Genomic DNA, 15,328 nt, shown 5'->3' with positions numbered 1-15,328 from the left:
TCATAGCTTCCATAATTCCTGGGATCCGAATTTGGGATGCACTGTATATAGTGGTCAAAATGTGAAACCTTATGAAAACTCAAAATTAGTGGAAAAAGAAAAACTATGCTAACTATAGGAAAAGCTCAATTTGGTTTCTTTATAATATCTTAAGTAGGTTAAAAAATACAAACAACAAAGTATCTATCATAAAAAAATCGATCGTTATAGTCTTTTATTTAATAGCCCCATTAAGAGGTTTTCTTTCCTACCCTTCAAAGGATAGAATACAAAGAGAGACGGCTATAAGTTATGGCTTAAAGATTTACGTAATGTACATGACACAGTCGCTACATTATCAGATTGTTATATCAAACTAACTTTCATGGCTCGATTTTAGTTTATCCTGGCCATAAGTTGAAACCAAATTTAGCGCGCACACGACACGGGAAAGAATAAAATCACAAGAAAACCGTAAAATTATAAGAAACTGTTATTTTCAAGAAAACCAAAGATGTAATGGTGGTTGAAATTTTATCATAAGATTGATGATTAAAAAGAGGTATGTGTGTAATCTTAAGTGCAAAACAAAACACATTAATTTTAGAATAATTCGAAAAACAGCTTAAAAATGTTTCATAATCAAAGAAACTGTATAACATTATAATATCACATAATTGGCTCATCCTTTTTTTAGAAAAGGCATGAAAATATCAATAATTCTTCGATTTTTCAACTTTTCAAGTAACTTATAATTCGTTTGGTATAAGAATCTTACATTCTTTCAACTTCAACCCAAAAATATCATCATCAACCTCAAATGTAACGAACGTGTTAACTGACAATTCACACCGGCGCCCCTGTATCCAGACCCATAAACTGCTTACAGAGCTCATATGTTGAAAACGAAGTAGCCACCATTGGTGTGGCTCTCATATAGTTAATGGACATGCCTCTGTATAAACCTTTGATAATCCCGTGGTCTGAATAAATATGCTTTAACGTCTTTATCATGCCATGGCCAAAATGTTGCGTTTCTGGTTTCATCATGGCGAGCTGCATTCGTCTTCTGGTGACATCCAGGGGATAACTGAAACTCTGTGCTATGGCTCCTGCTAAACCACCGCATAAAAGCTTTGCTGGAACGGTGAGAACCACTCCGCCTTAAAAGCAAATATTTAACAGTATTATCCCATTGATGGAAAGCTTTGTTTTCATTTTTATTCTAGGATTTTCTCTCCGTATTTCATGTATTTAAATAGAGTACTTTGAATGGCAAAGAAAGTACTTCTAAGGAATATTTGCGTATGGTCTTGTGTTCTTTGCTTTTAGATTTAAATTTACATAGGACATACCTGTATTCTTGGAACGCGGCCGTGATGTCCACGCTGGTAAGTACTTCAAACAGCCGTATTTCAGGTACTCGAAACAATAAAATGATAAGCCCGCATACGGGACCATTCCCATTATTGTAGGGGTAAAACCTCTATAGAGTGCACGAAATCCACCTTCATCTTTAAATATTGTCGTTGCAGTGTGCACAATACCTGTGTAAACGTGTTCGCCAGTTATCTGAAAATAAGTTTCAATATTAATGAAATTACATTTAAATCTTTCTCTTAAAATTTAGAAAATGATCGCTCGGGACCTTCGCCAAAGTCAAGAAGAAATGCGCAATTATTGTCGTTTATCTTAGGTGCAGTGGATGTATACATAATATACATATACAATATTCAAATTGCCATCACATATTTAAATGAAATGTCATATTATTTTTACAGTTATTTATGTTACATATCCCTGCAGACATCACTTACTTGAAAAGCTAGTCTTGCTCTAATAGTATCCAAAGGATAAGTCAAAAACACTGCAGTCAATCCTGCACCTGCTCCTGCAATAAACTTATCAATATGAGACTTTTCTCCAAAAATTCCATCCAAGTACTTCTTGAAAATCTCAAATGATGTAAACTGACAAGCAGCATAAGGAAATATCCGGACCATTTGAGCATTATTACCCTAAAAAAATATATTTTCCTTTTTATGAAAAACTCTATATTTGCGACCAACCCTGCAATCATCCCTATAAAGCATTGAAATTATGTTCATTTATCAATACCTTATACAAGGCAAAAAATCCTTCTCTTGATATTATATGTTTGAATCCACTGAACACCCCATGATTTGTATGATGGTGATTGTGGGCTTGAAGCAAAATTTTCACCCTGTCTAAAGGGGCCACTACTGTTTTTGATACCATTCCTGCAATGCCTGAAACATGAATTTGTTGTAAATATTTTTATTTCAATATGTCCTAGAAAACTTATAACATACAGGATATAGGTCACTTTTATAATGCATACTATGGGGATATAGTTAAAATGATAAGTCACAAAGTCAGTTAAATTAGGAAAAAGTTATTCTTGAAGTATCTTGAAATGATTAGAAAACTGTCCAAGAACACTTCAAGAGCACATTCCTCAAATTGGATTCAAATCTACAATATGAGTTGCCCAAAAGATCTCTCAGATGGTTTTCTGATTGGGACAGACCTATATTTTTAGAAGAGAAGGGAAATGTCAAGAAAGACAAAAACCTACCCTTCAATTTCACCTGTGCATATATTACTTACCTCCACTAGCAAGATTTTTGCAAACTATTACAACCTGCAATCCTTGTCCTCCGGATGAAACTTCCGTTTTTAAAGTACTCATCTTTGTGTTTTGTTCCTAACATGAACATGTTAATTTATAATTGATAATTATTATTAATAAAATACTTGCCTTTAATATTTATCAACATTCAATTTTGCACTATATTTAACTATTGTCCATTCAATAATATGAGAAACGTACTACTTATGCGGCACTGGTAAAAACTTTCACTTAGTGTCATCATTGGTGGCTATTGCAGTGTAAAAGCAAGCTATGAAATTTCTCTACAATACATAGTAAGTTTGCTTTAATCAACCATTGCCCATAAGCTATATATTAATGCTGACTGCTGGTGTTGTTACACTTTTATAGGAAAACCGTTTAAATTAAAAGTTTCGATATCACTGACACGAGTCTCATATTTTAATATTGACTAATGTGAACAACAGAACACTCGTAAATAATCAAATCTTTATTTTATTATTAGATCGTTATGTTCCAAGGGGAGCAGCAACAAGTAGACCAAAGTTCAAGTTTATTTTTTGGAATAGTTTGATCTTACATTTTGTTGCCAAAAAACTTAATTAAAACCCCACTGAAAAACCAACAGTAAAAAATCAAAACGAAACATTTTTTTGTGGTTAAGACTACTTCTTGACAATCACTTGCAGTGGGTAAGAGGAATATTTTGAGTGTTTTTTACCGCTTCACGATATTTTTGAAATGTAGATAAGAGATGAATTTACTTTATATGTCAAATTTTAGGTATTAGTAATAAAAATTTTAAATTACCCTGACGTTATTAAGCGTAAATTCAAACCTGGCGCCAAATATATCGAATGTCAATGTCAAATGTGGCATCTGAATCGGAGGAGTAACACTTCGAAATGGTGTTGAGGGCGCTGACGTCATTTTGACGTCAAAAATATTTAACCAAATTAAATAGCCAAGCAGTTGACATCATTTTGATGTCACACGAATGCTTGGGATTATTCTGACTACCCCTTAGCTTTGGGGGAATCGGTGCTTCCATGTGTATTATTTCTGTGAACTCGGCAACAATACAGTAACCTCAAATTTATGAATGTGAAAAACTTTATTTACTTTTAATTCTATTTTGCATTTAAGATTTGTTGATGTAACTTTAAATTTAAAAATACGTTCTCTGCTTTGAATGTTCATTTCTCTAAATTCAACAAATTTTATTAACAGCAAAAGAATCTCTTGAAATTATGGCTGGCCAAAGCATCTTCAAAGCTTTTGGCTGGATTAATCCAAACAACAACCTTCATTTCACCAAAAAGTGAGTTACAAATCAATTCCTTTTACAGTCAACAAAACTTATTAATTCCAGATTGACTTACGTAAATTTCAATGTCCCATGCATGGGACTGAAAGATGATATTAAGTCTTTATCACAACAAATACCTAAAAAACCAAAACGGCCATTGACTGCCTACTTTAGATTTCTAGCAGAAAAGCGTCCTGCGTTGATCAAAACCAATCCATCTTTGTCAAGTATTGAAATAATAAAAACTCTTTCTGAACAATGGTCTCAATTGAGTGTCAACGCAAAGGAAACATATATATTAGCTGCTTTGGAAGAGAGAGCAAAATATGATGAAAAGCTTGTTAGATATAACGCACAGTTGACTCCTGAGCAGGAGAAAATTCTAAAGGAAATTGATGCTGAAAAACGAAAAGACAAAATAAAGCGTAAAATGAGGCTAGAAAATAAAGCTGAGGGAAAACCTAAAAGACCAGTTACTGCATTTGCCATATTTTTGAAAGAGAATTTTGTCCAAGGGACATCTTTAGTGGATTCAATGAAAGATATTACAGAAAAGTGGACAAAACTTCCTGAATTTGAAAAACAGAAGTACCAATTTCAATGGCAAAAAAACAAAGAAAAATATGAGGCTGATCTTGCAAGCTGGGAGGATCAAATGATAGCAAAGGGAAAGTCTTTCCTTGTTAGAGCTTCCTCATTAAAGAGCAAACCTGAAAATGAAACCAAATGCAAAGGAAAAAATAGGAAAAAAGAATAGGGACGCGAGTGTCTTCACTTTACATCTTCTGCCTCAACAAGTGAAGGCACAAAGTGGACAGAAACTGCCTCTACTCAAAATAATACGCATTATGATAACAAAGAATTTAGTTCACATAAAAATGATTTGAACACTACTCAACAACTAAAAACTCCTGAAAGCAGTTTAAACAGTGCAGTTTCTGAAGTAAAAAGTCGGATAAAAGAGGTAGACAATGGTGAATCAAAGGAGAAAAGTGTTGATTCTACAGATAATAATAGTTTGTTTGGCAAAATACAGAAATATTTTAAGTTTTAATTTTTGTTTATGGAGAATAAGAAGCTCAAAATGTATTTTTTTTTTAAATAATTTTAACACTATTTACTTTGGTTGTTTCCAACTAATATAGCATTCTTTATATGTATGAATTTGTAGTGTGTTTGAATAAACCTTTCTCACTTTAATAAAAATTATACTTGAAGTATTGCAAAGAAGTGTTTACTTTATATGTCCAGTCACATTCTAAAGATACAGGGCTATAATTATTATATTTTAGAAACAAATCTGTACAGTGCAACCGTGATATTGTCACACTGCTTAAATGCAGTCAATTATTTGTTCATTTATAACATCAGATCAGCCACAAATGTTTCTAGTAGAAAAATTGTTTTAACTTCATTTGATATAAATAATATGTATTAATTGGGATGAGCTTGACTAACACAACAACCAATTTTATACTGAGATTATAAGTAAATATAAATCTTTATTGAAAAAATAACAAAACATTTATATTTTTACATTAAAAAACCTTAGATATTCCAATAAACAAGCTGAAGAAAATACATCTTTAAAAATAATATGCACATAAAAACAAAAAAATATATTAACAGATCACTAACTAAAGTTTTAAATACAGAAAAAAACTTCAAGAAATGACCAAATCCCATCCTTGATTGATTTTGAAGAAGTAATAGGAAATTAAATTGGACATTATGAGTATCTTCTTGAGGTTGAGACAGGACTATTATTTCGAAGCACAACAAAGGAACAAATATTTTATTTAAAAACATACTACTAGGGTTTTCAAAAAGGCATAATAAAACATTCATTAAAAAAGCCAGAAGGATAATAATTGATATGCGGTGCTGAATAATCACAGAGGTTTTACGAACTATGGTTACATCCTCATTTAAAGATGTTAAATGTCTGTGTTTATTGATTGAGGCATGAGATTCTGCACCATTATTAGATTGTATTGAAAAGTTGCTGTCAGAAGAAGTTTTGATACTAGTTTCACTTCCATCATGCAAACCATTGTACCCTAGAAATATATGGCTCTTAAGGCCTCATAGGAAATTTATCAGATGTATAAAGTACCTTCTAGCTCATAACTTCCATTCCTCTGTTCAACACCAGTTATCCTCTGCAGTCTTATCTCAGAATTTTCTAATATTCTTTTTCTCCTTGCCTCTCTTCTGGCTTCCACATCTGTCATGCTTATAGTGTGTGTGTTAAATATGTGAAATGTGGAAATTCAGCTGAAAAGAAAAACATTTTTGTGCTGTTGCTTTGCCTTGTTTTGTGCTATTTGTGACTTGTCTCTGAAAGACATTGAGAGTAGTCTATTTGCTTTTCCTTGCGTCCTATAGTTACCGCGATTTGTCGTGAGTCGTGAACATCTTGTTACATTTTATATAATAAATAAATAGCTTCAGAAGGTACAAAACTTCAGTCATATACTTCTTCCTAATAAATAGGCCCCCAACAATTCAACTATACATATTTTCATATAAAAGCTCCACCTGCCTTAAATAATAGAGAAGACGTATCACTATATGGAGTTTAAAACTGTTTAATTTAAATTAAAATATCCAAATTGAAAACCAACATTAAAAGAATAAACATTAACATATTCCATTAACATGACTTTAGACTTGACATGTGAAAAGTCACATGTGACTTACATGCTGACAATTGCTGTCCGTGACAGTTAAATCGCTTTTGCATATGTAAGACAAAGATAGAGTCTGATCTTGCCAGGCGATAAATTAATGGAGCCTGAATAGTCACGTGATCATAAGATTTCCTTTTTATACTGGAAGATGCCCTTCAAACGACATTTAAAGCTTGCCTTCCGACCGGCGAAGAGTGAATTTTTTCCTGTTCTTACACAGCTTTTTGTAAGTAAAATTGATTTTATTTTCCAAACGCCTTTATTTAAGTTGATATTATGTTACAAACTTGTACATATATTAATGCTAAGCATAGAAACACTGATAAAAAAAGGAGTTGGTCACGTAATATCTAATCTTACGTATCGTATTTCGTACGTTCTGGATGGCCGAATTTTGGGTGGATCCTGCGGAATATAGATTTTAAATGCAAATGTTTCAACCGGTTGTATTAGTTTTTATATGAACATTTTCAGTTTTGTTATTGTTTTTCTGGTTATGCAATGTTAGCTAAGTATGTGAGAAAGGTGTGAGTTATGTATAGTAATCTACCGGTATAACGTTGACCTCTTTGACCTTTCTGTGGTTATCATTGTTAGAGCCAAGATCTCAATAATCACTCTTAATTTCTTTTAGATTATAACTATAAGTTGCAGCCTAATGTCTATCCGCTTTTTGACTAATAAAAAATTACATTTCTTTTTACCTATTAAATATCCAAAAAAGTACTTATTCTCATTGTACTGATTTCATTAAAACTTTAACGTCTATTTACGATTTCGCGGAGTGTTTATGGACATACTAAAGTTCATCCAGAAATACCAGGGGGATGCCCATGGAATCCATAAACCCAATCTTCTGAATAATTGCTGAACCCTTTTGAAAACACCAGGGTTATTTTGGTTTAACACCCTGAATTTTGGAAATAAATCAATTGCTTACCTATACATATATTTGTTAGAGTAATTAAATATTTTACCAATAGAATTATAAGTCGATCCTATTTCTTTTTTTTCTGATTTAATACACTGGGTCGATGGCCCCAGTGTAATCGGATATTAATGATGTTAACATAAACAAGGGCCTGAGTGTGGTTCTAAGGAAAAGAGGGAAGAGCAGTAAAAAGGATGATTTTGTTCGGGCCTCTTGGCTCCAGATGAGTTTTTCTCAGTTTTTGTTGAAAAGTGAAAATAAAAAGTGCTGTCTGCGGAATAAAGTGTCTCATTTTCAATCCACCTACTAACATATTTATAGTAACTTTTTTCTTATTTTGACTTAATTTGTGCTGTATGATAGGAAACACTCTGTGCACAATGTCCCAGGTTTTATAACAGAACATTAGGAAAGGTCAGAAAAGGGCATTTTAAAACCAGTTGCTATAATAAGTAGTCATTTTTTAAAATTTTTGGTAGATAAGTAGATATTTAAATGTTGCATTATGATACATAATGATCAAACAATTGTCTCAGTGTTACTTGAAGAGACTATTTCAATGTTTTTTTGAGCGTCAGATGAGACATACAGAAAAGTTTGTTTTCCACTGGAATTATTTGAACTACTTAAAGAATGATTCCAACTAAAAGCATGCAACAACTGTTTCAAGTTAGGTATCTTGTATGAGGTATGAATTTTGAAATGCAGGATGTACGACCTATGTAACTGTGGATATTTATAACATGGCTATTCCGGCCAAATTGGATGGATGGAGCGTTGTTCCTTTCAGCAACGTTTTTTAATCGTCAAAATTTTCTACACAAATCAAACTTATGATGAAAGTTTATCCTTAGAAATTATTTCTAGCTTAACTCTTATTAAACATGTCGAAGATTGGAATCAACGGATTCGGCCGTATTGGACGTCTTGTCCTCAGAGCCGCCGTCGAAAAGGGCGCAGAAGTTGTAGCTGTAAACGACCCTTTCATTAGCGTTGATTATATGGTCTATTTGTTCAAATACGACTCCACCCATGGACGCTTCAAGGGCACCGTAGGCGTTGAAAATGGCAACTTGGTTGTCAATGGTAAATCTATCCAAGTTTTCCAAGAAAGAGACCCCAAGGTAATAAAGAATACACTTCCTATTTATGTTCTTTGTAACTCTTGTTATTGATTGAATATAGTTATTATTACAATCATGCTAATTAAGCTTAACAATTGTTTATAGTCAATTCCATGGGGCAAAGCCGGTGCCGAATACATTGTGGAATCCACAGGTGTGTTCACCACAATTGAAAAGGCTTCTGCCCATTTGGAGGGAGGTGCGAAAAAGGTCATCATCTCCGCACCCTCTGCTGATGCCCCCATGTATGTTGTGGGAGTAAATCTGGATAAATACAACCCAGCTGACAAGGTAAGCAAATAACAAATTGTTTCTGTTCTTCAATGTGTATATTGTTTTGTACAAAACAGAAAAGTATATTATAACTTTCTGGAACCGTCGATTCAAAGATCAAATTTAATTTTTCTGAGTCTAAAGTTCATCTTAAACACGATTATTTGTTATTATTCTTCAGGCTTATGAAATGTTGCATATTTTTTTAATGCATCTATTTGGTACTTTGTTTTCTGTCCTAGTTTTGATTTATCTACAATGTCATAGACATTTATTGCCCTTTTGGTATATTTTTTGTTGTAGGTCATCTCCAATGCTTCATGCACCACCAACTGTCTGGCCCCTTTGGCCAAAGTCATCCATGACAACTTCCAGATCATTGAAGGTCTGATGACAACTGTGCATGCCACTACTGCCACCCAGAAAACCGTTGATGGACCTTCAGGAAAATTGTGGAGAGATGGTACGCACATAGCGCTTCTTTAGAAAAACGGAAATAACAAGTAATATTTATTCTTTTTCTAGGTCGTGGTGCTCAGCAAAACATCATCCCTGCCTCCACTGGTGCTGCTAAAGCTGTCGGTAAAGTCATTCCTGACCTCAATGGTAAATTGACTGGGATGGCCTTCAGAGTTCCAGTCGCCAATGTGTCTGTTGTTGACTTAACTGCTAGGTTGGCCAAGGGTGCTTCTTACGATGACATCAAAGCTAAGGTAAGGTATATTCTAGGACTTTTCAAGTACTTTTAAGTGTACCCTGGCTTTTTTCTCTTTCAGATTAAGGAAGCAGCTGAAGGACCACTGAAAGGAATCTTGGGATACACCGACGAGCAAGTGGTTTCTTCTGATTTCATCAGCGACACTCACAGTTCGGTATTCGATGCTGCCGCCGGCATTTCTCTAAACAACAACTTCGTCAAACTGATTTCGTGGTACGACAACGAGTTTGGATACTCAAACCGTGTCGTTGACTTGATCAAGTACATCCAAACAAAAGATGCTTAAGTATTAATCGTTAGGCTAAGTTCTAAAGTTGTTTCAAAGAAGTAAACAATTTCAAGAGATTTTGTCGTTAGAGCCTGTCACGAGTTCATTATCACTTAATATTCTTTAGGTCTAATGTAACCGGAATTCATAGTATAGGTTTAAACAATTCGCTGAGTAGATGTAAATCTATGTTTTGTAGAAATTTTTTTGTGTAAAACACTGTGTTTTTGTTATAAATTTAATTTATTTACTTGAAAATAAATCTTAAACGCACTCTATGATGTGTAATAATGACCATTTGCAACCTCTTCCTAATAAATAAATTTACCTAGTGGTGTGAAATAGAAATAAGGATATCATCCATTGGGTTAATAAATATATTAAATTTTAAAATGTATAGGTAACAGATCCTACCTATGAATAATTAACACAAAATAAATCGGTAACTAAATTTTTCCTTAACAATTAGAACCTGTAGACAAATGAAAATTATGTTTAATTCACAGCTCATCATTTTTTAATTGCACATAAAGTGGAAAAGTTCAAAATAGAACCAGGTACTGAGTATAGAGAAGATAAGTGTATTTAACTTATAGTTTAAACATAATTTAGAACGTCCACGGTCAAAACAGATACCTTTTTCTTATAGAGATAATTTAAATTATTGTCTCAAAGGCACTATTGGTAATGAAGTAAAGGCACATACAACACAAATGCATTTATACACATTTGCAAAAAATGATTTTACAGTATAAAAAAATTCAAAATAACATTTTTCAAGCAGATTTGCTTCTTACTTTTGGTATGGCTATCGTTCTTTTTTCTTAATTTCATTAAGTTTTTCCAATAAAATTCTTCCAGTGTCATGGTACTGCTTTTTGTCATCCATATCTGTAACGAGAGAAAGGTGTGCTCACATTAAGACATTACACTGACAATGAAGTATCATACGCATACATCTGTAGACAAAAAATTATGTAAAATAAAATAAATCGTCGATAGTCAGTAAAACTAATAATAGACCAAAAATTTTGGGCATTAACCAACTTTCGGTACCTCCAAGTAATCAGTGTAAACCCCATGAAGTTCATGAAGAAATCAGATAATTAATTCGCGAATTAATTCATGAAGTATAACACTGTCTTTACATAGTTTTGCATAACCCCCTGTTTACGGCAGTCAGTGATCAAGAAAAAACTTAACGTAATCTTCCTACCCTCATAAAATACAAGTTCACACATCGCATCCATGCCGTTACGTTCCAAAATTCGTCTTAAAGTAAAATAAAACTGGAATAAGATCTCGTTTTTCTGTCGATGGTAGTAATCTATGAAGAAAACAAATAAAAATTAATGATAAACATAGGTATTTAACCATTTATTTCCAACCTGTATGTGCAGTTGTATGTTTGTAAACTTCCATGAAAGTTTTTATTGGGGTCGCATATTCAGCGCACACATAAATCGGTTTGTACGTCATGGAAGTGTCATGAATGGAATATACAGAATGTTTATACACTCTCTCTCTGACTCCCGCCACTGTAATTTTCTTCTCCAGTAAGGTCTGTGAATGCCAAATTATTAATATTCTGTCAATTTGAACTACAATAAGCTAATGGTGTTGTCAGTTAGTACGTCAAAGATAGTAAATTGACAATAACAAAACGACTCTGTACATTTTTATGATAATATGCTTACGCTTCTCATTTCCATAATTTTAGAGCCATCTTGAATGCTTTCGAAGCATTTGAGCGATTTAGGAATTAAAAGGAATATTTTATAAACCTCAAAACGAATATTGTTTTTGGACTCATAATCTTGCATCATTTCTTTTAAATGTTTATTTGGATCACCTGAAAATAATCGAGTTTAATGTAGCTTAAAAAGCTCAATTTTGTGCAGATTACTTAGATAACAAAACGAGTAAACAGTTTATTCAAAAACGATAAGATATATTCTATTGAATCGCTCCTTGTTATTAAAAACTTCAAGATGTTTTACTTCTATATTACCCAGCTGTATTTGCTAGGTATCACCTACCTACCCATTTTCTCGTTCAACATGTAATTTATGTAGCCATAAAAAAATGAATATGCCATCCCTGCTCCATAGTTCAGCCCATTATCCTTGGCTATAGCCAATGATTCACTGAGAGGGCATTCTTCCTAAAAATGTGGCTGGAGAGTTATTATACCTTCTATTTCAACTTACCGTATCGAATAAGATGTGTATGATAAACAAACTCGGGATGACCAGAATCCAACAATTATCATTCAGAGATGGGAAACCGTATTTCGTCAAATAGTAGATCAAATAAACTAAGCAGAATAGAGCCAACACGATAATCTTATAATTAAAGTAGAAGGCTGCTTTAAATATCTTCCAGTTATCACCATTGTATCTTGAAACGCTGTGTTCCAGCTCAAATAAAAACAGAATCCATCGGTGCAACACCATTACTAGTAGGTAAAATATGATGAGTGAAGCGTAGAGGCCTGCAAATTACATACATAGTTAAGTACTTACTAACATATCTTTACATTATGTTCTTTGAACAGGAAGGAAAGATTAAACTTACTTGGTATTGAATATGGATCAGTGGAAAACACGAAATGACCTAAAATAAAATCATGAGTTAATTGAATATATATGTATATATATAATTATATATATATATATAATATGTATATATATATATATGTATATAATTGAATTAAAAAACTAAAAAATTATTGATATAATATAAAATAATAAATTTATTCTTGTATAAGGTCAGTGAAAGATTCAGTGGAAACATAGAGACTGACCAATACTGTTTTTATTTCTATATTTCCATGGATACTGATCTCTTGGTAAAATTGCCATGACTATGATCAAATTCTTTAAAATTTTTGGGGATTTTGCCAGCAACATAATTTCTATAGAAGCAAGTAGATTAAGGCAGAGTATTGGTCAATTTTTATATTTCCATGGAAATTACTTTGCTGGCAAAATTGCCAGGAGTTTGAAGAACTGGGCCAACAATGTTTTGAGCTTACCACTAATAATCAAAAGTAATATAGCAATATATGCAATTATAGCCTTATGCTCTCGGTTCTTTGGTATTGTCTTTGGGAAGAAATATCTGTCTCCATATTTTTTAACACAAGCCTGAAAAATAATTGAGAAACCAAATATTTATATGTGCACTGTAAACCGAGTCATATACACACATGTAGATAGATCTAAAAATTCAAAAAATTTGGTCTGATTGATGAATTTCTTTAAAATGATATATTTTTAACTAAATCTCAATGTGGTTCTGAAACATTTGGCCCCATGGCAGAGACCACTTCGAAACTGAACATTAACTTGTGATTTTTAGCTTTGATTTCATTACTTAAATTTCCATATATAAAGAAATTATTACATTCTTTTCCTCACTCTTTTCAAACTTGCAATAAAGTTGATTACCTGACAAAACAAATAATTTTTTTTTCTCAAAACTGACAGAATTTTAGGAGGCCCTCACAGCAAATTGATAGACCACATGATATGGAGTATACTAGATGGGTGCGAAAGGGAGTGAAAGGAAAAAAAAATTCGGATTTCCTGATCTGCAACTTACTGGGAAGGTAGGAACCCAAGTAGGTACCATATTGATACTATGAATACCAACCTTTTTCAAAGATGTTACTTCCGATATTGATGCCCTGTTCATTGCACTGTTTACCATACTTTCCTGCTTACGCACTTTCACACAGTACAACAACCAATAAAGAATTAAAAGTTAAGGTCAAGTTCAGAAGCTCGTGTTGCCTGTATCTCTCCAGAGAGTTAAAAACACTTACTATCGGCTACTACCTACAATCTATGTATGATCATATAGGATATTGCTCTATTTAGCAGTAATTTAATCGGTTCGTGAGTCATTCTTATCACAGAAATAGGTAGTACTAGAGTATATACATAGATATGAACAATAAACCGACGAAATTTAATGCAGAATTAAGATTATGAGTAATTGTTTACATCTATATATCAAAACATAAATCCGCTGACAGATTATAAAGTACCGTTTTCGCGGCTATGCAAATGGAGCTTTAGTGAGTGCAAGCAAAAGACAATTAGGGGATTGATAAGTGCGAGGAAGACAGGCTACTTTTCCCCCTCTATTGCTAATAATCGGCTGACGTCGCTAACTCACAAGCAGTACGCCTTAATCCAAGGGTGGATGTAGTTCTTGGAACGTTTGAAGGACGCAAATTACTTGCATACATTCAGTAATAAATTAAAATTTTTAACACTAAAAACCGCAGCTACAAGAAAATTTATCTTTTCTAAAAGAGGTTCATAGAATTGATTGAAAAACAAGTCCTTTTTGGGACACGATCCGTACTCGGATTACGGATTGTAAGTCAAGGACAGTAGCCGATCGTTGACAATGAAAGGGGAAATGGTAGTCTGTCTCTCTCGCACTTATCAATCGCCTAATTGGCTCTTGTTTGCACTCATTAAAACTCCATGTACAGGGTCATTGGTTATATTTTCACCACCCACCTAGAAGTTTTCCTTTTAATCTGAGAAAAAAAAGTTAAATATGAAAGTTGTAAATAATCATATGTATAGGGTATACTATATGGAAGTCATTGAATTTGGCATACAATCCAAAAATGCAATAATATACAGGATATTCTATAAAAAAAAAAAAGTTTTGCATGCCACGCATTTCTTGAACATCCTGGATAATATATATATATATATATATATATATATGTAGGTTTTTTTATATAGTTGTCTAGGGTTTTTATTTTGAATCATAAGGTTTATTGAATAAGAAACGGATTCAAATGTAGGATAACAGTTCTGGTGAGCCACTCGAAAAGAAAGAGAACCCTCTAGATTCGGGGCGCTCTTAAATACTAAACTAAGGGTAATTAAAACAGTGTCGTACCCTGGCTAGAAAGCAATTGCTGACTTATGACACCACCTGAGTCGCTACCATGGTACTGATAACGCTTTGTCGGTACATTTCCAGAAATGCCGACAAAGCGCGGCCGCGCGTCTCATCCACGCCGACAAAGGGCGGCTATCCTTTCCCACAAGTACCGACAAAGAGTGGCTAGACGTTAATCATAAAATAGCAGAATTGCATGAAGATAATGATCGCGAAACCCTCTCACTTGACGAAAATACCTCTAACCAGGTTGCGACATACATAGGCGTCCTATAGGGGCAACATCAGCCCCTTCACAATTCTTTCATCTTAAATTAAAACCTAACCTAATTAACAGTATTAGAGTACTATCACTATTTACAACTCAACGACTTCCGATTGTGCCTTGACTTTATCGTAAACATGGAAAAGTCTATATAGGTGCTCAAGGGTCAGATCTATTCGACCTAAGAATCCCACATAT

At 33.3% G+C, this 15,328-nt stretch overlaps 4 protein-coding genes and 1 long non-coding RNA gene across 9 annotated transcripts; 2 read left to right on the top strand and 3 right to left on the bottom strand.

Annotated features, from left to right (window-relative positions):
• Window positions 1–175: 175 nt before the first annotated feature.
• LOC136414034 (solute carrier family 25 member 16-like) lies at window positions 176–4,077 on the bottom strand. Of its 2 annotated transcripts, XM_066397836.1 has the most exons (7): window positions 3,997–4,077; window positions 2,762–2,916; window positions 2,611–2,707; window positions 2,098–2,249; window positions 1,797–1,997; window positions 1,335–1,551; window positions 176–1,142 (listed from the first exon to the last, which is right to left on the bottom strand). In XM_066397836.1, the coding sequence occupies exons 3-7, from the start codon at window positions 2,690–2,692 to the stop codon at window positions 826–828; spliced, it is 969 nt and encodes a 322-aa protein (XP_066253933.1). In that variant the 5' UTR covers window positions 2,693–2,707; window positions 2,762–2,916; window positions 3,997–4,077; the 3' UTR covers window positions 176–825. The 2 variants fall into 2 exon arrangements, with proteins under 2 accessions (XP_066253933.1, XP_066253925.1); XM_066397828.1 differs by lacking the exon at window positions 3,997–4,077 and having other exon boundaries at window positions 2,762–3,255.
• On the top strand, window positions 3,707–5,059 carry LOC136414060 (transcription factor A, mitochondrial-like). The gene is made up of 2 exons (XM_066397857.1): window positions 3,707–3,935; window positions 3,987–5,059. Exons 1-2 carry the CDS (start codon window positions 3,865–3,867, stop codon window positions 4,678–4,680), a joined length of 765 nt encoding a protein of 254 aa, XP_066253954.1. The 5' UTR covers window positions 3,707–3,864; the 3' UTR covers window positions 4,681–5,059.
• A 349-nt stretch (window positions 5,060–5,408) lies between these two features.
• LOC136408697 (uncharacterized) lies at window positions 5,409–6,588 on the bottom strand. 4 transcript variants are annotated; one of them, XR_010752120.1, is made up of 3 exons: window positions 6,469–6,588; window positions 6,040–6,200; window positions 5,409–5,983 (listed from the first exon to the last, which is right to left on the bottom strand). It is a non-coding gene; the product is annotated as an uncharacterized lncRNA (long non-coding RNA). The 4 variants fall into 4 exon arrangements; XR_010752121.1 differs by lacking the exon at window positions 6,469–6,588 and adding an exon at window positions 6,316–6,330 and having other exon boundaries at window positions 6,040–6,263; XR_010752122.1 differs by lacking the exon at window positions 6,469–6,588 and adding an exon at window positions 6,316–6,330.
• A 165-nt stretch (window positions 6,589–6,753) lies between these two features.
• LOC136414128 (glyceraldehyde-3-phosphate dehydrogenase 2) lies at window positions 6,754–10,208 on the top strand. Its single transcript, XM_066397977.1, has 6 exons — window positions 6,754–6,842; window positions 8,415–8,671; window positions 8,777–8,962; window positions 9,248–9,407; window positions 9,470–9,657; window positions 9,721–10,208. Exons 2-6 carry the CDS (start codon window positions 8,432–8,434, stop codon window positions 9,946–9,948), a joined length of 1,002 nt encoding a protein of 333 aa, XP_066254074.1. The 5' UTR covers window positions 6,754–6,842; window positions 8,415–8,431; the 3' UTR covers window positions 9,949–10,208.
• Sting (sting) lies at window positions 9,782–13,867 on the bottom strand. Its single transcript, XM_066397963.1, has 9 exons — window positions 13,588–13,867; window positions 12,968–13,079; window positions 12,508–12,546; window positions 12,141–12,424; window positions 11,974–12,094; window positions 11,628–11,782; window positions 11,319–11,493; window positions 11,147–11,257; window positions 9,782–10,821 (listed from the first exon to the last, which is right to left on the bottom strand). Exons 1-9 carry the CDS (start codon window positions 13,642–13,644, stop codon window positions 10,739–10,741), a joined length of 1,137 nt encoding a protein of 378 aa, XP_066254060.1. The 5' UTR covers window positions 13,645–13,867; the 3' UTR covers window positions 9,782–10,738.
• Window positions 13,868–15,328: the final 1,461 nt, after the last annotated feature.

Source organism: Euwallacea similis, chromosome 1 (genome assembly GCF_039881205.1).
Source record: "Euwallacea similis isolate ESF13 chromosome 1, ESF131.1, whole genome shotgun sequence".
NCBI lineage: Eukaryota > Metazoa > Arthropoda > Insecta > Coleoptera > Curculionidae > Euwallacea > Euwallacea similis.
The sequence above is the reverse complement of the archived record's forward strand: the minus strand, read 5'-3'. Positions and strand labels throughout refer to the sequence as shown.

Excerpts from the sequence above, each read along its gene's own strand:
- LOC136414034 (XM_066397836.1), bottom strand. The coding sequence starts at position 2,692 with ATGAGTACTTTAAAAACGGAAGTTTCATCCGGAGGACAAGGATTGCAG. Across the intron at positions 2,250-2,610 it reads CAAAAATCTTGCTAGTGGAG|GCATTGCAGGAATGGTATCA; the intron begins GTAAGTAATATA and ends TTCATGTTTCAG. Across the intron at positions 1,998-2,097 it reads GATTTTTTGCCTTGTATAAG|GGTAATAATGCTCAAATGGT; the intron begins GTATTGATAAAT and ends ATATTTTTTTAG.
- LOC136414060 (XM_066397857.1), top strand. The coding sequence starts at position 3,865 with ATGGCTGGCCAAAGCATCTTCAAAGCTTTTGGCTGGATTAATCCAAAC. Across the intron at positions 3,936-3,986 it reads AACCTTCATTTCACCAAAAA|ATTGACTTACGTAAATTTCA; the intron begins GTGAGTTACAAA and ends TATTAATTCCAG.
- LOC136414128 (XM_066397977.1), top strand. The coding sequence starts at position 8,432 with ATGTCGAAGATTGGAATCAACGGATTCGGCCGTATTGGACGTCTTGTC. Across the intron at positions 8,672-8,776 it reads TCCAAGAAAGAGACCCCAAG|TCAATTCCATGGGGCAAAGC; the intron begins GTAATAAAGAAT and ends AATTGTTTATAG. Across the intron at positions 8,963-9,247 it reads AATACAACCCAGCTGACAAG|GTCATCTCCAATGCTTCATG; the intron begins GTAAGCAAATAA and ends TTTTTGTTGTAG.
- Sting (XM_066397963.1), bottom strand. The coding sequence starts at position 13,644 with ATGGTAAACAGTGCAATGAACAGGGCATCAATATCGGAAGTAACATCT. Across the intron at positions 12,095-12,140 it reads TACACATCTTATTCGATACG|GAAGAATGCCCTCTCAGTGA; the intron begins GTAAGTTGAAAT and ends CCACATTTTTAG. Across the intron at positions 11,494-11,627 it reads AAATTATGGAAATGAGAAGC|ACCTTACTGGAGAAGAAAAT; the intron begins GTAAGCATATTA and ends TGGCATTCACAG.